The 21,032-nt window shown below is 46.5% G+C and overlaps 1 protein-coding gene across 6 annotated transcripts in view; it reads left to right on the top strand.

Moving 5' to 3' along the window:
• The window catches only part of TRAF7 (TNF receptor associated factor 7), a 37,609-nt gene extending 17,175 nt beyond the window's left edge, over window positions 1-20,434 (top strand). For 5 of the 6 annotated variants that reach the window (XM_081170878.1, XM_081170883.1, XM_081170879.1 and 2 more), the window contains 17 exons: window positions 3,939-4,055; window positions 5,087-5,179; window positions 6,186-6,219; window positions 8,128-8,311; window positions 9,376-9,510; window positions 10,398-10,615; window positions 11,336-11,409; window positions 12,006-12,054; window positions 12,728-12,855; window positions 14,336-14,418; window positions 15,226-15,265; window positions 15,404-15,520; window positions 16,852-16,974; window positions 17,101-17,220; window positions 17,449-17,580; window positions 18,323-18,442; window positions 19,731-20,434. In XM_081170878.1, coding sequence (XP_081027004.1) covers window positions 3,939-4,055; window positions 5,087-5,179; window positions 6,186-6,219; window positions 8,128-8,311; window positions 9,376-9,510; window positions 10,398-10,615; window positions 11,336-11,409; window positions 12,006-12,054; window positions 12,728-12,855; window positions 14,336-14,418; window positions 15,226-15,265; window positions 15,404-15,520; window positions 16,852-16,974; window positions 17,101-17,220; window positions 17,449-17,580; window positions 18,323-18,442; window positions 19,731-19,745 — 1,782 coding nt within the window. In that variant the 3' untranslated portion in view covers window positions 19,746-20,434. Of the gene's footprint in view, window positions 1-2,762; window positions 2,931-3,938; window positions 4,056-5,086; window positions 5,180-6,185; window positions 6,220-8,127; window positions 8,312-9,375; window positions 9,511-10,397; window positions 10,616-11,335; window positions 11,410-12,005; window positions 12,055-12,727; window positions 12,856-14,335; window positions 14,419-15,225; window positions 15,266-15,403; window positions 15,521-16,851; window positions 16,975-17,100; window positions 17,221-17,448; window positions 17,581-18,322; window positions 18,443-19,730 lie in introns of those variants that run through there. The other variant, XM_081170882.1, reaches the window with a different exon arrangement.
• Window positions 20,435-21,032: the final 598 nt, after the last annotated feature.

Raw genomic sequence — 21,032 nt, 5'->3', positions numbered from 1 at the left:
TTGTGCCCTTTCCTGCTGCTTCCACCCCAACCTCTCATTTATATGGATATTTGCTTTGCAGATTTGTGTAGCCGTTTCCATTTTTATTTTGATGTAGACAGGACCTAATCTGATTTTGGGCATTGTATGTCACTCTGGTTTCTGTTGAAGAAGCATGGGGTTTGAAATCCTTTACATTAAACAATAATTCCCATCAGTGCTCTACATATTGAACCACTGTATCATAGAGGCACTGTGGGCCGAGCATCCCTGCTTCAAATCTTTCATCAGCCCAGCAAGATCGCTTGGTAATCATCAGCCAAGTGCTGTGGCTGTGACTGTCTCATTTTCCATCTGCAATAACTATTGTGATGGCTACTGGCTTGCTATACTTATTTTAAGGCATTTATATTCCACCCTTCATAATATTTGTCCCAAGGCTATTTATGCTGCACTTAAAAACACACACCAAACACAACAATATACTATGCACTGGCTGAATTAAAATCAATAAACAAGTAACACACTTAAATAGCCCTTAAAACCATAGAGAGAGAAGCAGAGCTTAAAATACAGCTTCTTTCAAGTGTTAAAAGCACAAACCATTGAAAACATCTTCCCCAACAGCCTGAAAGTTAACATGGTGTATCTTAGGTGGGTCCCCGTGAGTAAGTGAGTTCCATAATCAGGGTGCCCTGTATGAGAAAGCCCACCCCTTTGTGGGCACCCACTTGACCTCGTGAGAAGGCTCTCATGGAAAGATCTCGAGGTTTGGGCAGGGTTAGTATGGGAAGAGGTAGCCCTTTTATGCTACCTGGTAGTATGAATTTCAGTGTATAAATCTGTTTCATTTTGTTTAAATTAGTGTATTCCACATCCATCAATCAGGGTGGTTTTATGGTCAAATATTAACATATATAATAACAACTAATAAAAATAAACTAATAGCAATTTTCTTAAAGCAGCATAAAAGTAATAGATGGATCAACAAAAGCTAAATGCCCAGGAAAATGACAAAGTCTTGGCTGCATGATGTAAAGAAACTGGAGAGGGTGTCTGGGGAGAGCGTTACAAAGCCGAGGCATCACCCCTGAAAAGACCCTTTCTCTTGCAGCCACCCACCATACTTCAGATCAGCCTTCCCTGGCCAGCTGCCCTCCATATGTTTTAGATTTTAACTCCCATCAGCCCCAGCCAGCATGACCAGTGGTCAGGAATGATGGAAGCAGTACCCAAAACATCTGGGGGTGCCAGGCTGGGAAAGGCTTCAGACAGCAGGCAAACCCAGAGACTGGCCTCTGGAGATGGTCTCCTAAATACAGGCAGGCACATAACCGGAGACAGGCAAGTCTTTTGGTACCCTGGTCTCAAGCCATGGAGGGATTTAAAGATCAAGGCTATCACTTTGAATTGGGCCTAACAATGGAACAGGAGCCCGGAGCAGTTTCCAAAGCGTGGGCAGCATTTCCTCCAAAGGCCTCCTGAAAAATATTTGTTTCACCAGGCGCTTTGGGAGAATCTAAATCAATTCAGTGTTGGTCAAGTGTTCTGTATTTTATGGTTGTTGTTTTTATGTGATGGTGACTTATACGTATGCCTGTAAATAAAAATAGAGTAATGGAAAAAAATGTATTATTGTAATAACCTGCAGCTTTATAAGAGTATATATTTAAAGCAGATGAATAAGTGAGCAAATTAAGTTAATTTGGATATGCAGAAGATATTAAAAAATAAATTTAAGCAACTGCAGAAAGAGGGGGAAGGAAGTCAGGTTTTGAAATGTTAAAATGATTGTAAATTTAGTGAAATGTATAAACCTGAAAAGCATAAACATTTTTTTAAAAAGAGTAATGACTGGTTCCAGTTAGCAGATTTCAGGCATTTTTCTGAACTGCATATTCCCAATCTTCAGTAGAATAACCTGAAGGTTACCAGAGCATTACTGCTAAGTAATATGTGTTTGTTGATGAAACAGTCATAAGAGCTGTGCCCTGACTTGTGATATCCGTCTTACTCATGGGCTGGATTTCCTTTTGAGGCTTGTATAATACAACCTGCTGGTTGCCTAGTCTGAGAAGTATTAGGGAAGGTTTCTAACTTGGTGACAGAATGTCTGCTTGCATGCAGAAGGTCCCAGGTTCAATTTCCATCATTTCTAGGTAGGGCTGGGAATTTCCCCCCTGCCTGAAACTCTGGAGAACTGCTGCCAGTCTGTGTAAACAACACTAGGTCAGCAAGACCACAATGGTTTGATTTCTGGGGAAGACCCATGGCTCAGCGGTAGAACACCTGCTTTGCATGCAGAAGGTGGTAGGATCAATCCCCGATGGCATCTCTAGATAGGGCTAGGAAAGACTGCCAATCAGTGTAGGCAACACTGACTAGATGGACCAGTTGATTCAACTCGCTATAAAGCAGCTACCTGTGTTTATTCTATTTGGATTTTCTGTAGTCACACTTGGCTCCTTGGCTTTTAACCATTGCCATTTAACTGCCAAATCAGTTCAAATGAAAGTGTCTTCTGAAAACCCCAAAGCAACCCACCCAGCCCTCCTACTCAAGAGATCCTTTCTGGTGCTGCTTTGAGGAATGCTGTGTTAGAAATCTGAGGGGCGTGTGGTTCCACTGGCAGAACATCCCTTCCTGAGCCAGTCCCAGAAAGCTTGCAGCCAGGACGAGCCTGGCGATTGGTGGGCTTTCTGCCCAGCTGGCTCTCCCGCCAAACAGGAAAGCCACAAAGCAGAACCCGGACTGAATTGAATAGGAGGAAGTCTCCAACCATCTACGCAAAGAAATTTGGCAGAAGTGAAAGAGGCAGCCTAACAAGTGCTCTTAGGAACAGCAGCACCCATGAGAGAAGCATGTTACCCTTTGGGTAAAGGATCCTAGCCGGGAACTGGCGCTTCTGGAAGGAAGCCCAGCCAAGCACCCAGAAGTTCCATGCCAGGAAGGTGAGCCGATACACAGAAACATCAAATATTGAGACAGAAGTAGGCACTTTCCAGGAGCTGTTTCACACTTGTCTGAGGTTTGTCTAGCTTGAGTTTGCAGCTTAACATTTCTTTTGAAAGAAGCAGGTTTTCTGCAAGTCATTTAGCTTGCATAAAATGAAAATGAGATGATTTACAGAGGGCAGGAGTGTGTATATGTATTTTCAGGTGAGGTATTTAAAAGAAACAGCTCTGCAGACTAAATAAAATCTGTTCTGTCTCCTCCTGCCTTTGCCTCATTGCTGAGGCCCAAATTCACCCAGATATCACTAAATTTTAAGTAGCTGCAGGGTTTTTATTGTTGCTCCTAAAATGTGAACAACTTGTAGTTGTTACAAAAATGGTGCTGTAGGGTTCCTTCTGTTCGCTTAGAGCATTAATTGGCATTCTGCAGACCATCTTTTACTACCAGAATCAGAGGAACCACCCTTTGAAATGGAAGCTCAGTTTCAGTTCAGCACAAGATATGTGGATTTTGCAGAAAAGCCACAAAAATTCAGCTTCCTGCAAATCTTGGTTTTGGAGTAGAGATGAGACCTTTGAAAAAGGCAGTTGCTGAGCCCTTTATGATTGCTTGAAAATCTTCTGCAATACCTGGTGAAATCTGAGGAGGCAGAAAATATTTGCAGTGTCTAGAAGATGCTGACCTTCCCTGTGAACAATGGAAGCAGAATAAATTTGCTGCATAGTAAAAAATGCAGAATAGAATGCAAAAACAAGAGAGATGCAGGCTTGCTTAATTTCCATAACTTAGAAAGGTTGCAGAATCCAGCTTTGATTGGCATAGAATGTTGATATGAATTTAGTCCAAAGAACACACAGCCCTTGCTTATGTGTGTAAGCAATAGTTTTCTGGGATCTCCCACAGTGCCCAAACCCCAGACCAACTGCTAAGCATGGCAGAGCCCTGCTCTGTGTTTTGTCACATGTGACTCTAAATTGCTGTCCTTTTTCTCTCTCTCTCTGCAGCCACCAATCAGCACTCCACGCCGGTCTGACTCTGCCATCTCCATCCGCTCGTTGCATTCAGAGTCCAACATGTCCCTGCGCTCAACTTTCTCTCTCCATGAGGAAGAGGAAGAGCCAGTAGGTATTTGGGGGTTGTTGTTGTTGGTGGTGGTGGTGAGAGTTTTCCATAAAAAGATGCAGAGGAAAAAGCCCACGGGCTTTTATAAACTGCCAAATAGAGGAAAGGCGTGTAATGTGGCAGCCATGACCCAAGTAATTGGTGGCCAAGGAAGATAAATAGCAGTGCTGTGTACATTTATCAGGTGATTGGTAACTGAAGCAAGGTTGGTTAGCCTGCTTCCAGCTCAACCTACGAAATGCAAATCTCTACCACAGCCTTGCTGCAGGAAGAGTTTTCCTAAGATCCGGACTTTGGACCTGTATAGAGTTCAGAATTGTGACCATGTTGTAAAAATTATTCACACACAAAAATGCACAAACCAGATCCGGGACCTTTGTAATATCTTAATTGCATTTTAACCCGTTTATCTCTTGTTGGCTGTAGTCACAAGCAGCAAAGGTTTGTTTAGATGTGCAAATGTAAACCTTTAGTCCTATTTTCAGGTTGATTTAAACTAGTGGTTCCCAAAGGGGGTGATACCACCCCTTTGGGGGTGGGAGTGCTAATGGGATTAACTAGGGGGCACTAAGGGCTGCAGGGGGCGGTTCTAGAGGTATAAATGCTGGTATTGGAAAGCTGGTATTACTGGAGCAAGTTAATTTTGTTGAATTATATAAGCTAAATAGTCCTGATGGGATTTTGAATAAATGTGCAATTAATTGTTACAGTTTTGAATTTTATTGTGTTTCTGTCTTTAATGGGCTGTGCAAACCGCTGTTCTGAAAAATGCTTTTAATAGGGTAGAGTAGGGGGCACTGTGGATGAGTTTATGCAGTCAAGGGGCTCATGGCCTGAAAAGGTTTGGGAAGCACTGATTTAAACCCTTTGCAAAGCCTGAGCTTGGATTTAGTTTTCTGCTTGCTAATTGTTCTTGGCTCTTGCACTCTGCAACCTCACCACTTGTACTACGGAAGGTTGCTGAATCTGAACAAAAAGGGTGAAAGCTTCCCTTGTTTACCTTTGTTTTCTGGTTGTTCTCCTTGTTCAGGAGCCGCTGGTGTTTGCTGAGCAGCCCTCAGTGAAGCTCTGCTGCCAGCTGTGTTGCAGTGTATTTAAAGATCCAGTAATCACGACCTGTGGGGTAAGGACAGGAACCAGGCTGCAGTTTCAGCTGCACAGAAGAAGAATACTTTTTTTTTAAAGCTACAAATGCTAGGAATCCTTTTCTTCCTCCCCCCACCGATAAATAATGACTTCTCTTAAGAGAACAGATTTATAGCGATGGAGAGGAAGAGGAAAATTGTCACCTTTTCCAGCCTGGAATGTTATTGTCTCACGAGTGATGAAAATCATTTTAAAAACACTAGCATGTTGTAGCTTTGTTGCTTTACACATATTTCACGTTGTACAATTATGTTGAGTTTTTGCATATTTAGTCTCGCCAGCTTTTTTCTTTCCAATTTATTTGTTTATAAAAAATATTTGTATACTGCTGCATCATTAAAAAATATGAAAGTGGTTTCCACTTTGAAAAGTGGTTTGCACAATGAAAATAGAAAAAACCATAATATAAAACCATTTTAAAAGTTAAAAACTGGCATCAGCCGTTGTGGAAGGATATATTCTTAATTGCCTGCATAGCCTTTGCAGAAGTAGAAAAGGTTTCAGCTGGCACAGAAGGTGCCTTCTGGATCTTTATTGGTAGAAAGTTCCACAGGACTGGGCCACTAAATGACACTATTAAGGCTCAGTTTCTTGGTTGAACCTTTTTAAAACAACAACAACCCTGTGTTGTGTTACAGGCAGATAGCAAGTATATAGCTTTTTTTAAAAAAAAAGAAAGGTGGGCTGATAGCTGGCAATTGAGGGATTGGGGATCAAGTGTCTGTCAGCAGAACCTTGTTACCTCAAGGAAGATGACTCAAGCATTACCCACCTTTCTAGCTTTGTGGAATATCCATATTTTGAAAATCCTGCCTGCAATCCTGGAGCGCCACTGCCAGTATGTATAGACAATTCTGAGCTAGGCGGACCCAAAGGTCTGACTCAGATCTTAAGGCAACTTCCTGTGCTCTTGGGACTAGATAGAGATTTTGGCTGATCTGGAAAAGTGATTCTTAATGGTCATGCACTCTCTTTCTTCACAGCACACATTTTGCAGAAGATGTGCCTTAACCTCTGGTAAGTGCTCAAAGACATTATTTTGCAACATTCTCAACTGTCTTTTCAGCAGGGGCGGGACAGATGTGTGTTTCTTCCTCTTTTGCTTTCTTCTGAGAAATGCAACTTGTGCTTGTATGTCTGCAGCTCTCTTCACCCCTCTGAGAATTCTGTGCCTCCCCTAAAATGCAAATGGTCTGGTCCTGCTTTGCTGATAGATTGTCCTGTTAGCTCTCATTGAAAAGTAGCTTCTTGATTTCATCAGAGCCCCGGAGCTGGTGCTGGGCCACTAGGCTCCAGTCAGTCATATGCTTTTTTTTTGCCTTTTTTAAAAGGGTTTATGGAAGAAGAAAACCCCTGTCAAAGATGCATAACCAACCATTATTTGCTGATGCTCTATTGATGTTGTTAATTATATTTTAATGAATATTTATAGGTTGATTTTATTGCATTTTGTTTGTTACTTGATATCCTTAATGAAAGTGTTGGTTATAAATATTTCCGTAAATAAGCAGAATCAACCAGCTCTTATATAGTCAAACCTCGGAACTCGAACGTAATCCATTCCGGAAGACCGTTCGACTTCCAAAACGTTCGACTTCCGAGGCATGGCTTCCGATTGGTTGCAAGAGCTTCTTGCACTCAAGCGGAAGCCACGTCGGACGTTTGAGTTCTAAGGAACGTTCGAAAACTGGAACACTTACTTCCAGATTTTTTGGCATTCAGGAACTGAAACGTTCAGCAATGGAGCCGTTCGAATTCCGAGGTTTGACTGCATACTGAAAAATTGCAAGGCACAAGCAGTCTGCCTGTGTAGTTGCAGTTCTGCATCTCTGATCAACTCTCCTCTCTCTTGCCTAGCTGAGAGCTTTGTAGTGGCTGTTTGTGAATCTACTTAAAGAAAACAGACCACTGGTCTCTGCAACCGCTTGTGATTTGTAATTTTTTTTTTTTTTAAATGAGCTGCAGAAATCCCCAATGCAAAACAGCTCGGCCTCCCTCCCGCTGAACAACTCAAAATCCAGCAAGTAATCAGGGCTGCTCTGAACAACACTGAAATGTGTAACTAATCCACTGAAAGGAGATGAACTCTGCTGCCATTGTTATAACAATTATTATTGTCATTGCATTCTCCATTACCAAAATGCCCATCTTCATGGTGGGTGTGCATGCGCCTTACTGCTGCCGGGCTGGGCAGGTTTCTCCTGCTTAGCAACCATTTCCCCATGTGCAGTGTTGTACCCTTCCTCAATAGGAGCAAATGGCAGTCACTCACCCTTGTTTTAAGATGGTTTTGTTTAGCTCCATCAGTGAACATGGCACTTGTTGCAGATTAGGGAAAAAGCAGGTCCCTACCCCAAGGAGCTTACAGCCACAGTTTTGACAAAAGAGGAAAGTGAGAGATCAGAGTCACGTGATAGATATGCACAGATGCAACTGCACAGGCTCAGGGTTTGCTTTGCTTAATGCTTGACCTGTGTCAGTTACAGTGGTACCTCGGGTTACATACGCTTCAGGTTACATGCGCTTCAGGTTACAGACACCGCTTACCCAGAAATAGTGCTTCAGGTTAAGAACTTTGCTTCAGAATGAGAACAGAAATTGTGCTCCGGCGGCACAGCAGTAGCAGGAGGCCCCATTAGCTAAAGTGGTGCTTCAGGTTAAGAACAGTTTCAGGTTAAGTACGGACCTCCGGAACGAATTAAGTACTTAACCCGAGGTACCACTGTACTTTAATTAAGCATATCTTCGTAACTACTTCTTGTCCAATAATGTGACATCTGGTGAATCCCAGCTTGCTTGTGCAACAGGGTTTCATGTTCTCCATCCTGTCCTGCCCCCCAAGAAAGGTTGGTGACACTCAGTGTGGTGTCTGAACTGACCGATCCTTACATGGCGTTGTTGGGGCGTCTGTGTGTTTTCCTGCAGAGAAGTGCCCGGTGGACAATGCCAAACTGACTGTGGTGGTCAACAACATTGCTGTTGCTGAGCAAATTGGGGAGCTCTTCATTCACTGCAAGTACGGCTGCCGGCCCGCTGCAAGTGGCAAGCCTCCTGCCTTCGAGGTGGACCCTCACGGGTGCCCCTTCACCATTAAACTGAGTGCCAGAAAGTAAGTCCATGTGGAAACTTTTTCCCCAAGGAAAACCTCTGCTTTCTAACTTGTTCCCCATATGTTAAGGGGGGTTGTAGGGCTTATGCCTTCATTTTTATGGTCGGTGACCACGTGAACACCATCAGTTCTTCTACTGTGAAGTGGGTATTTTGTGGTGTCTACACCACAGCTTCTTAGATCTCCAGCTGTAAACCTGACCCCGAAAGGCTGGGGAAGGCTGCTTCATAGCCTGTTATACTAGAGCAGGGGTAGCCAATGCAGTGCCCTGGAGAAGTTGTATGACAACTCCCGTCATCCCTGACCATTAGCCATAGTGGCTGAAACTGGTGGGAGTTGTGGTCCAAAACATCTGCAGGATGCTGCATCGGTTGCCTCTGAACTAGAGGATGAACAGTGTCATGGGAGAGCTTGAAAGGGCCCATTACCTTGCTGCACTGCTAGGGGGTGCTGTTTTGCAGGCATCTCAGTTGGTAAGGAACAGAGCAACCTTCGTCAACCTGGTGCCTTCCAGATGTTTTGGATTTGGAATGGCCATAGCTCAGTGGTAGAGTGTCTGCCTTGCAAGCAGAAGGTCCCAAGTTCAATCCCCGGCATCTCCAGGTAGGGTTGGGAGAGCCTACTGCCTGAAATCCTGGAGAGCTGCTGCCAGTCAGTGTAGACAATACTGAGCTAGATGAACCCAATGTTTTGACTCTGTATAAGGCAGCTTTCTGTTACAACTCCCATCACCCCCAGCATTATTTTGCTACACTATCTGGGACAGCTAAGACAGAGTCAGCTTTTGGGGGGTTAGGCTTAGTTTACCCATATGCTCTCTTTCAGATAAACGAAAAGTTACTAAATTTCAGAACCTTCCCTGATCTTTCCAAATGACAAGATCCACACACACTGCCATGTTCTAGCCTATCTTAAAAAAGGGCTACATGAGGAAGTTGCCCCTGGTGCAGTGGCTGGAACGTGTCCCATATTCCTTCCCCCTTTCCCTCATGAGAGTAGCTCAGGGACAGATGATTGTTTTCCTCCCGCTTGTTTGCTAATAATGTGCCATCTTCTTCATCCAGGGACCATGAAAGCAGCTGTGATTACAGGCCGGTTCGCTGCCCCAACAACCCCAGCTGCCCGCCACTTCTCAAGATGAACCTGGAAGCGCACCTCAAGGAGTGTGAGCACATCAAGTGCCCCCATTCCAAATATGGGTAAGCAGAGGGGCAGAATCCTGAAGATTTAAACAGGGACCTGCTTGGAACACCATTTATTCTCTTCTTGTTGTTGTTTGTTGTTGTGATGATGATCTTTTGGGTAAGTGGGAAGGTTGTTTTGTTAAGTATGCTATTTGGACAATCACTTTCCAAGTTTTGAAAGTGGTGGTTTTGATTTTGATTCTTACAAAATGTAATTATATAAGCCGCTTTGGGGCTGTTCCTTTGTAAAATGACTCATGAATGATGACGACGACAACGACAACGACAACAATGCTAATGCCGAAGATCAATCCTCAAGCTCTTCCCCATAATGCATTGCTGAGCCCCCATAATGCTCAACTCCATCCTTCCCCAGCCTGGTGCCCTGCAGATGTTTTGGCCCTCAACTCTCATCGGTCCCATCCGGGATGCAGTCCAAAACATCTAGAGGACCACTAGGGTGGTGAAGGCCACTATAACTACTCCTTTCCTTTAGATCAGAGGTCAGGAACCTCGGGCCTAGCAGCTGAATGCAACCCTGGGGGCCTTTCTCTAGCTGGTAATTGGTACCCCCCCTCCAGGCAGTGCCCATCAATGCTCTCTCTTCACCCTCCTCAAGTGCCTTTGCCTGCCAGGAATGCGTCTTTGAATTGTGTTAATGCCTCTTGCTTGTTTGGATGGAGAGGTGTGTGTGAGTCATTGAAGAAACCTCTGACTTTTGCATGGTTGGAATGGAGCCTACATATAAAGGTAGTAAGTAGCCCATTCACTTTTGTTCTGCTCACTTGTTGCTTTTGGCTCTGCTCACCACCAGCATGTGACCTGCCACCTCCCAATGGTTGCTTTCGGCAGGGGAAATGCAGCCCTCAGGCTGAAAGAAGTCCCTCCATCCCTGCTCCTAGGTGTACATTTATAGGAAACCAAGACACATACGAGACCCACTTGGAAATGTGCAAGTTTGAGGGCCTGAAGGAGTTCCTCCAGCAGACAGACGATCGCTTCCACGAGATGCAGGTGGCCATGGCACAGAAGGATCAGGAGATTGCTTTTCTGCGCTCCATGCTGGGCAAGCTCTCAGAGAAGATCGACCAGCTGGAGAAAAACCTGGAGCTGAAGTTTGGTAGGTTCCCCATCTGATGTGGTGGAGGGAGTTGAGAGAAGCTTTGGGAGGGCATGAGCCAAATCTTCAAATGACCAAGAATGCCACTAGGCAGCCCTGAAGATTAGGGCTCTCTTTTTAAGAGGATTGTCACCTCAAAAAGGTGTTTGGGACTTTTCAGTTTAGAGAAAAGGCAAGTAAGACATGACGGATGTTTGTAAAATTATGCACGATATGGAGAAAGTAGATAGAGGAAAGTTTTTCTTTCTCATAACACTAGAATTTGTTGGCATCCAATTAACCCAAATGTTGGATGCTTCAGGATAGAAAAAAAAGTTCTTCACGCAGCACATAGTTAAAACTATGGAACTCGCTCCTATTGGAGGCAGTGGTGGCTTTAAAATAGGATTATGTAAATTCATGGAGGAGAAGACTACCAATGGCTACTAGCCACAATGCCTGTGATCTGGCTCCATGACCAGAGGCATTATGCTTCCGAATGCTAGTTGCTGGAAGCTGCAGGAGGGATGAGTCCCCTTGCGCTCAGGTCCTGCTTGAGGGCTTCCCATAGGCACCTGGTTCAGTATAATATTTATGACCAGTAGGACTTAAAGGGACTGGGATTATGGGGTTGGGGTGGCCTATACAGTTGGAAATATCAAGCAAAAATTTAATACACTTACACCTGAATTTGCTTTTAGAAATTACAAGCTCTTTTCTCCCAATTTTGTCACTCTTTAGATGTCCTGGACGAGAACCAGAGCAAGCTGAGTGAGGACCTGATGGAGTTCCGGAGAGACGCTTCCATGCTGAACGTGAGCATTGCTGCTTGTAATGCAGGGTCTCCAAGCTCAGAGCGCCCCTTTGGCACAGAGGCAGAGCAACCCCATGCAGTTCTGCCTCCCGTCTGGGTCTGAAGAGGGAGGTGGGGAGCTCTATGGGCTTGCCTCTGCCCCCCTGGGGTTCTCAGAGTGGCTGTTGAAGGCAGAGCAAAGTGACATTCCTCCAGCTGATGCAGCTTGTGTCTGCATCTTGGGCTTTGAGCTTTGAGCACCTCTGGTGCACTGAGACAAAACAAGATCCTGTTCCCTTCCCTTCAGGTTGATTGTTAGTTGCACGGGTTTATTTTCTGGCTCCCTCCCCAACTCCAACAACACCCTCCCCTGCTCTGTTTGAGACATAGGATGAAGTTTGGAAGAACCCTGTACCCCTTGGGGGAATGTGAGTCCTAGCAATGACAAATTTTTGATGGTCCGTAAGGCCAGCTAAAGTTTGTCAACCTCAAATGTATCATCTTGCTATCTTACCATTGGATGGCCTCACCCCGTGAGAGAGATGGCTTCCCATACATTTCCTCTCTCATGTGATTATGGCTGCTCTGGCCCTAACCTGCCTTAACTTGCTGTTTTAGGATGAGCTGTCCCACATCAATGCCCGGCTGAACATGGGAATCTTGGGCTGTGAGTACCCTGTTCTTTCTCTCCCCAAGCACTGGCAGAATTTCTTTGTTTCTGGATTTTGAGGTTTTTCGTTGGTTGGTTGGTTTGCTTGCTTGCTTGATTCCAAACTGTGCAGATGCCCTGAGAACCGCCTCCCATTGAATGAGGGCAAGGGTAGGTTGCAAATGCAAGGACATATTAGTAGGTCTAATTGGACCATCTTAGATTATGGTAAGTAATCTAGTAAGATTATGCCAGGCTTCCAATTTACAAAAGTTTTCCAGGGAGGCTTAAGAAATGGAGCAAAACCTCAGGCTTACGGTGGAGCAGTTTGAACAAACACTGGTTGTCCATATGCAACCATACACTAGGTTTAAAGAAGACCAAAGGAGACACAATATTTGGTTTCCACTGAAGCAATAGTTGTATGTTGATAGTGCAACAGTCATTGTTATAAGAGGGCTGCTGGGCGGGATAGACCCACCATGGTCTGATCCTGCAGCCCTGTTCTTATGTAGGAATAGCTTCTCAGCACCCTCCCCAAAAAGCAGTTCAGGGGGTTCTGCGTATAGAAAGCAGTGGCAGTGTAACTAGCTTCAGGTGTGTAAGTCAGTGCTTCCTAAGAGGACATTGATCCTTGGCAGGGGTCCTGCTCTCATGCTGTTGGTATTGCCTTCTTCCTCTCCCTCTGCAGCATACGACCCCCAGCAGATCTTCAAGTGCAAAGGCACTTTTGTTGGTCACCAGGGCCCTGTCTGGTGCCTGTGCGTCTACTCCATAGGGGACTTGCTCTTCAGCGGCTCTTCAGACAAGACGATTAAGGTAAGAGCTGCTTGTTTCTGAGCCTGCACTGAAGCCACAAGGAACCTCCAGTCTGCAAGGTTCAGGCAGTCTCAGTGGGTTGTTGTTTTTTTTAAAAAAAGTTTTCATGTTGCTATTCCTCAAGTGGTCGTTTGCAACAAGCTATAGAACTAAGGAACTGAGCACCCCCTTTGTTTATGAGGAGCAGGCAAAAGACTGAAAACTGAAGTAACCATTAATATTACAGTGGTACCTCAGTTTAAGAACAGCCCTGTTTACGAACTATTCGGTTTACAAACTCCGCAAAACCGGAAGTAGTGTCCCGGTTTGCAAACTTTACCTCTGTCTAAGAATGGAATCTGAATGGTGGAAGGGCACCGGCAGCTGGAGGCCTCATTAGGGAAAGCATGCCTCGGTTTAAGAACGGTTTCAGTTTAAGAATGGACTTCCGGAACAGATTAAGTTCATAAACCGAGGTATCTCTGTAAAGTAAACAGATGAAAATTATTATGTATTCTGAAAATTATTACTCCTCCTCCAGTCGTCCACAGTGCCAAGCAGACATAAAACACTTGTTTCTATTAAAAGAGCTGAGAAAAAGAGGGGTTGGGGTGGGGAACTAAAATTCATTGAAAACTACATGACTTTAATCAGCCTCATTTTCTCAGTTTCCGCTTCATATTTGTCATAAACTACTAAAAATGGAAAGTTTGCCTGACTTCCAAGTGTGGAGTCCTGGCTCTTAGGAGGGGAAAGGATACTGTAGGTCTCTAGTCACCCATGTCATTTTAACAGGGTACACCAGGGGTCAGTAAACATTTTCAGCAGGGGGCCGGTCCACTGCCCCTCGGACCTTGTGGGGGGTCGGACTATATTTTGAAGAAAAGAACAAATTCCTATGCCCCACAAATAACCCAGAGATGCATTTTAAATAAAAGGACACATTCTACTCATGTAAAAACACACTGATTCCCAGACCACCTGTGGGCCGGATTTAGAAGGCAATTGGACCAGATCTGGCCCCCGGGCCTTAGTTTGCCTACCCACGGGGTACATGTTTAGATCCAAGCAAGGACTTGGAAGGGAGGGTTGAGCACTTCTCAGAGCAGCTATGTGCTATAATCCTCTCCTTCTGGAATTACTTCTCAGTGGAAGTGCACTTGCACAGCCTTCTGAGTGTGAACCAGGGAAGGGCATGACAACAAAACCACCCATTTCTTCTGCCCTGCCCTTGGGCTCTCTGCTCCCTGCCAAATATCTGTCACAGTGAGAACTGCTAGGGATTGCATTTCTCTGTTTCTGGCTCCCTAGGAAAACCTGCCTATTCACTGACTTTCCTGGACTGGCTTATCTTGGCCTGGAAGTCGGGAAAGCAGGTGCTCAGATGACTGGCAACCTGCTTCCTGCCTTCCCAGCTGTGGCATATCGGCTGACTTCCTGCCCTGGTTCCTGGTTGCTCTGGAGCCCAGTCACATGACTCCCCCCTTCTGTTTCCTGTTAGGTGTGGGATACCTGTACCACATACAAGTGCCAAAAAACCTTGGAAGGCCACGATGGGATAGTCCTGGCTCTCTGCATCCAGGGGTGAGTCAGAGCGGCCACCCTTTCTTTTCTGTGGCTGCTTGTGTGCTGAATCCAAATAGGAGTCGTTCTCAAACCCAATATTTTCCTGATTGCAGAGGTTTTACAAGTGCTCTCGTAACATGGCATTTGCTGCTGCTCCAGTTATTTGGTTGGGCAAACTGAGCTTCTAGTGGTAACCCTGGAGATTTGCTTCAGGCAAATCCATCTCCCTTTATTCAAGGCTGTGTAGTTTAAAATTCTCCAAGAAAGATTGAATTCTGTATGAATTGTGCCAATAGAGACGCATTGCACATTTTTTGTTACTTTCCATAATTCTGGTTTTCCTATTGGGGGCGGGCGTGTTCATAAGCAGCTCCAAACCCTGATCTCCCTCTCTCACTTCTGAGGCTTCAGCAACCACTTACCTGCATCTTTTCACAGCCATGAGTGCTAGAAAGGTGCTTATTTTTTAGTATGAAAGTTAAGCTTCTCTGGACGATAAAATTTCCAGCTGATCATTTGCATTGGGCATTTTATTCTGTGCTTGAGGGGAATCCCATGCCTCTTAACATAGGCTTGCCAATAACATCATCAAAGTTAGCCGTCCACAAGATTTTACAGACTTACCTACCCACACTTGCCTACACCAGTCACATCACTAGCAGCCTGAAGATAACAAACAGCTCTCTGTCTCCCTTAAGCAAACCTCCTCTGCCTGATTGCTTGGAAGTGCTCATCACAAGCACCCAAGCCAAACCAGCTGTGCTTTCTCTTCTTCGGACGGTTGTCTTGGCACGCCCTGAAGGTCTCTGTTTCTCTTTTGCCCAGGAATAAGCTGTACAGTGGCTCTGCTGACTGCACCATCATTGTAAGTATCCAAGTCTGGGAAGGGCCTGGCTCTTGCTTTATTGAGGGTGAGCCTGTGGGAAAAGCTCTTCCTCTCTGTGCTGTGGAGGGCATGGCCAGGAACAATTTTACATGCCCTGCCTTTTTGTAATCTTTGCAGGTCTGGGATATTCAAACCTTGCAGAAAGTTAACACTATCCGGGCCCATGACAACCCTGTCTGCACGCTGGTCTCGTCACACAATATGCTTTTCAGTGGCTCCCTAAAAGCCATCAAGGTACCATTTAGGATTGGGTCCTCCAGCCAAAGAAGGCCCCCAGACCATCCCTTCTTCTCTCCCCCCTCCTGGCTTCCAGGCCACCTTTCCTCAACCCTCATCCTCCACTTCTCAATTCTGACTTTTTATTTAAAAAAATCTCTCTTCACTGTTGCTGATTCCTCCTCCAGTTACCCCATTCCCTCATCTAGCAGGCTGTACTAATTTCCCTCGCCCCATTCGACTTTACCACTCACAAAACCTGTGGTTGAGCAACAGAGAGATTCCCACTTCTTAGGTATTATAATACATTTACAGTCGTACCTTGGATCTCAAACGGCTTAGTTGCCAAATATTTCGGCTCCCGAATGATCGAAAACCAGAAGTGAGTATTCCAGTTTTCAAACTTCTTTTGGAACCCTAATGTCCGACAAGGCTTCCGCAGCTTCCAATTGGCTGTAGGAGCTTCCTGCAGCCAATCAGAAGCTGCGCTTTGGTTTCCGAATGTTTTGGAAGTCGGAAGGACTTCCGGAATGGATTCCGTTCAACTTCCAAGGTACGATTGTGTATCCCACACTTCTGCTAAGGAGCTAAGAGAGATGTGCATGGTTCTCTCCCACCACCCTTTATCCCCACAGAAACCCTGTGAAGTAGGTAAGTAGGATAGACTGAGGGATGGTGACCCAAGGCCATTCTGTGAACTCTCAGTCCCTCACTTCTTGCTCTTTCTCTCTCTCTCTCTCTCTCTCTCTCTCTCTCTCTCTCTCTCACACACACACACACACACACACACACACACGAGAGAGAGCACTATTTGCAGTGTAACTAGAGCTACTTGTGGGACGCGGGTGGCGCTGTGGGTAAAACCTCAGTGCCTAGGACTTGCCGATCGCATGGTCGGCGGTTCGAATCCCCGCGGCGGGGTGAGCTCCCATCTTTCGGTCCCAGCTCCTGCCCACCTAGCAGTTCAAAAGCATCCTTAAGTGCAAGTAGATAATTAGGTACCGCTTTATAGTGGGAAGGTAAACGGCGTTTCTGTGTGCTGCGCTGGTGCTGGCTCGCCAGAGCAGCTTCGTCACGCTGGCCACGTGACCCAGAAGTGTCTCCGGACAGCGCTGGCCCCCGGCCTCTTAAGTGAGATGGGCGCCCAACCCTAGAGTCGGACACGACTGACCCGTACGGGCAGGGGTACCTTTACCTTTTTTAGAGCTATTTGCTGTGTGGTTGGCTTGTGAGATGCTATGCTGTAGCCTGTCCATATACTGATCTATGGAGATGTGCTGGGAGGGTGGGCAGATGAGCAGAGACCTTCTGCTCAAAGGTACGATTCTGCCTGTCCTTCTGGTCTCCAGGTCTGGGACATCGTGGGCACTGAGCTGAAGCTGAAGAAGGAGCTGACGGGCCTTAACCACTGGGTCCGTGCGCTGGTGGCATCCCAGAATCACCTCTACAGTGGCTCTTACCAAACGATCAAGGTATGTGCGCTCCCAGATTCCACACCCACCCATCCCATCCCCCCCAATATGCGCATCATTGTCTGCTGCCATTTTTCTTTTCAGCCCAGGCACATCAATCTTCCCTCCCATCTTTTTCTGCCCTAGATCTGGGACATTCGGAACTTGGAGTGTGTACATGTCCTGCAGACGTCGGGTGGGAGCGTCTACTCTATTGCTGTCACCAACCACCACATTGTCTGCGGCACCTATGAGAATCTCATTCACGTAAGGGTGGCGGAGGCTTGGAGTCAGGGGTGCAAAGGTGCTGGGGTTTTGCATTCCACACAGGTGGGTGGTTGGACCCCCCCCCCACACACTATGGCCTCATCCATCCCTTTGTGGTGCTTGGCAAGCCAACACTGGCAGAACGAAAGCTCTGGCACCAGGAGAGCTTTGCTGTGTCCATGCAGGTTTGGAAGGTAATCCTAGGTCCTTGCTTCCTCCCGATTCCAGGTGTGGGACATTGAGTCCAAAGAGCAGGTCCGTACCCTGACGGGGCACGTGGGCACCGTGTATGCCCTGGCGGTCATCTCCACGCCAGACCAAACCAAAGTCTTCAGCGCTTCCTATGACCGGTCATTGCGGGTATGTGAGGTGCTGCTAGCTGGGGCAGAGGGTTGTGCTTTGGGGAGGAAATGGAGCCTGGCTATTATTATTATTATTATTATTGGTAACATTTGAATAGTGAGGGGAGTGGGTTGATCAGGTTAAACCAGCATTTTTCAAAACTGCCATTCAGGGGTGGAAGAGTGGGAGAGGCAGTATGGCTATTGGTGTCCAAGCACCATGTCTCCATGGTATGATTGGCAATAGGGAAATCCCAGCCCTTTCAGCAGGGTCACAACAGAGAGATAACTCCTTCTCACAGCACATAGGTAAACTATGGCACTTGTTCCCAGAGGAGGCAGTGATGGCCACAAACCTAGATGGCTTGAAAAGAGCGGTAGACAAATTCATGGCGTATAAGGCTCTTAGCCAGGATGGCTATGCTCTGCCTCCACAATTGGAGGCAGCAATGCTTCGGAATAGGGGAGAGGGCTCTTGTGCTTGAATCCTGCTTGTGGGTTTACCACAGGTATCTGGTTGGCCACTGTGAGACTAGATGGGCCACAGGCCTGATCCAGCAGGCTCTTCTTATGTCCGTACCCTGCAAATGTGCTTGCAGAGTACAGCAGTCTGTTTTGATTCTCATGGCCTGAATTTAAGTGTGCTTCAAAAATCCTTGATACTGATAGGAGGGAGCGGGTTGGGACAGAGCCTGATGGTGCTAGCCCGGGGCATTTTTGAAGCACTTCATTCTTGATAATAGCTTGTGTTCTTTGCCCAGGTATGGAGCATGGATAACATGATCTGCACTCAGACTCTGCTACGCCACCAGGGCAGCGTCACAGCACTGGCTGTCTCTCGGGGTCGCCTGTTTTCTGGTGCTGTTGACAGCACGGTTAAGGTAGGTCGCCGATGTGTTCAGGGGTGTGCGCAGCGTTGAGCAGGAGGGAACAGCATCACGCCCCAGTAGGCAGGCAGGTTGTTGAGCAGGTTTAGCTGTTGGAGCACTGCTACTCCGTGAACCCACCAGCGCCTTCACACCAGAGTTCCTTATACTGCAGATAGGCATGTGGCAGAAAAGGTGGTGTGGGTCCATGAATGTGAGCCAGTGGTCTGTTGCAGAGCACCTTCCTTCTAGCATAGGCAAATGTAGAAAGTTATTGGCCAGAGTGAGAGGGCTTTTTCTGTTTCTTATCTGATTGAGCAGGGGGGAAACTTGGATCAAGCTATTCTGGGTGCCTATCTGTTTGCTGTGGTTTGCAGGGTAAAGAGCTTGCTGCAGCAACAGTGTACTGCTGAATCCTGTCTCTTTGGAGTTCTGATAGTCTAGCACAGCCTGTCTGTGCTGGCCTGTGGCTGAGAGGAGTTCTGCCCTAAAACATCTGGAAGAGACTAGATTAGAAGAGGCTGGTCTAGCATGCCTCTTCCCCATGCCCCATGAGTTGGGGTAGACTGCCTGGACCACCCAGTCCCCAAGCAGTTTGTGCTCTTTTGCTCATTTCTCAGCACTAGCCCAACCGGATCATCTGATTTGTTATTTGCTTAGTTAGGTTGTATCTCTGATTATTACGGGGTGTGTGTGTGAATTTTGCTAAGGGCCCAAGTCCTGGCTGTCCCTCTCCCTCTGTAACCTCGTAGGGCCCTCGCTCCAAGCAGTTATCCATATGATGTGTTCCTTTAAGGCAGCCTTTGTCAACCTGGTGCCCCCCAGATGCTTGGGACTACAACTCCCATCACCGCTGTGCTGACTGGGGCTCACAAGAATTGTAGCCAAAACATCTGGAGGCCCCCGGGTTGGGGGAAGACTATTTAAGGGCAAGATTTCTGAAGCAGATTTCTCTTGAGTTGGCAACTTTGTGGAATCCGCACATTCCCAGACAGCAGCCTTCCATGAGTTGTTGCAGAGTCCCGGAATGGTTTATTCTCATAAGCTAGTGATAGGTCAACCTTCTGCCTACTTGGCAGTGCAAAAACTCTTGCAGTTGTCATGCATACATCAGGGGCAGATGTGGCTGGTGTGCAGACATGAGGTGGATGGGTCACAAGTTGTGTGGACCTCACTGGTAGATCTGCTGGTTTGAATCCCTGTGGGGTCTCTCACCTTGTGGGGCAAGTATTGTCTGAACCTCACCTTGCAGCAGATTGGCCCTCTCTTGCGCAGGCCCTACTGACTTTCCTTCCTGCCGCAGGTTTGGACATGCTAGTGGGTGCCACTGCCTGCTTGTGGACGGCAGACTACCAAATAATCCTCCGGCTCACATGTCGTCCTGCTTCCTTGCACTCCAACGCCCCTCCCACTGTGCGCGCCAGCCGTGAGCGAGCTTCACAACCCACGTACCTCAGCACTGCCACCCCTGACGCAGCAGGCCCTGTCCCAAGCAGGGCTGTTTGGAGATAAAGCTTGCAAGACCACATCACAGCGGCACCGTTTCTGATGGAACAAGTAGGGCACTGCAGCCTCAAGACAGCAGCGTTTGGGTGAAGTGGGATTAGATCGATGATCCAGGTGTGAGCACCCACAATGCACCTTTGCCAACAGCAGTGCCAGAGCCAAGGATTGGGGGTGACGGGCGGAAGACCCCTCTCTTCTGGCATTTAAATGTATCTGCTAAGCTCTTTCATTTGTGCCCACCGCCAATGATAAAGACCAGTTTTCCCCTCATGTAACCAGGTACGATTTTTATGTCTCAAAGATTCCCATCCCTCGCATCAGGTACCGCAAGGCCATCCATTCACAGCATCATGTCATAACGGCACCAAGCCCCCAATGGTTTAAAACAAAAACAGGGAGAGCCCACTGTTGTGTTTTTACTGACATTTTCTACTGTTTTTAAGATTGTGATATAGATTTGGATTATTTCTTCCTTGACAATAAAAATGGACCATTATTTTAGGCCAGCATGAGTTATTGACCAGCTTGGAGCATCTTAGCAAAAGGAGTGTAACGTCTCTTTGATAGTTAACCTACCTTGCAGCCCCAGCGCGTGATCAGAGACAAGCAACTTCAAAGTTTACTAGCCCACCTACCTGCAGGTACTTCTGTTCCTACTAGCTAGTGAATTTGACAATTTTGTTTCCCCACTCTATTACACAAGTATTGCAGAGAAATGGCAGAAGACTTGGATTTGCTTCTTTGAAGGTGCACATCATGCCTCCAGCTGTCAAAGGTGGAATGCTTTAATAGCAGCCAAGGGAATGTGCACTTTCACCCTTGTCAAGAAACACTTGTGTTGATGCAAGAGCCGAAATGAAACCTCTTCTCTCCGTATTTTGCTGGCTATGTGCTGCACCAGGGAGGATAGCTTTGGTCTTTATGCGCCGTTTGTGAGCTTCCCAGAAGATCTAGATCTTTTGGAAATCAGAAGTGGCCGTTGTTAAAGTTGGTGCTTTAATACGTTTGTATGTGGGTGTTGGCTGTGGAAATGAAGTGAAAACAGGTGCCCATCCGCTCCTTTCCTCCCAAGCACCAGTTTGTTGAACTTTGTGGGTGC

This window comes from Podarcis bocagei, assembly GCF_964188305.1.
Source record: "Podarcis bocagei genome assembly, chromosome: 14".
NCBI classification, from domain to species: Eukaryota; Metazoa; Chordata; class Lepidosauria; order Squamata; family Lacertidae; genus Podarcis; species Podarcis bocagei.
This window is presented reverse-complemented; position numbering and strand designations above follow the sequence as displayed.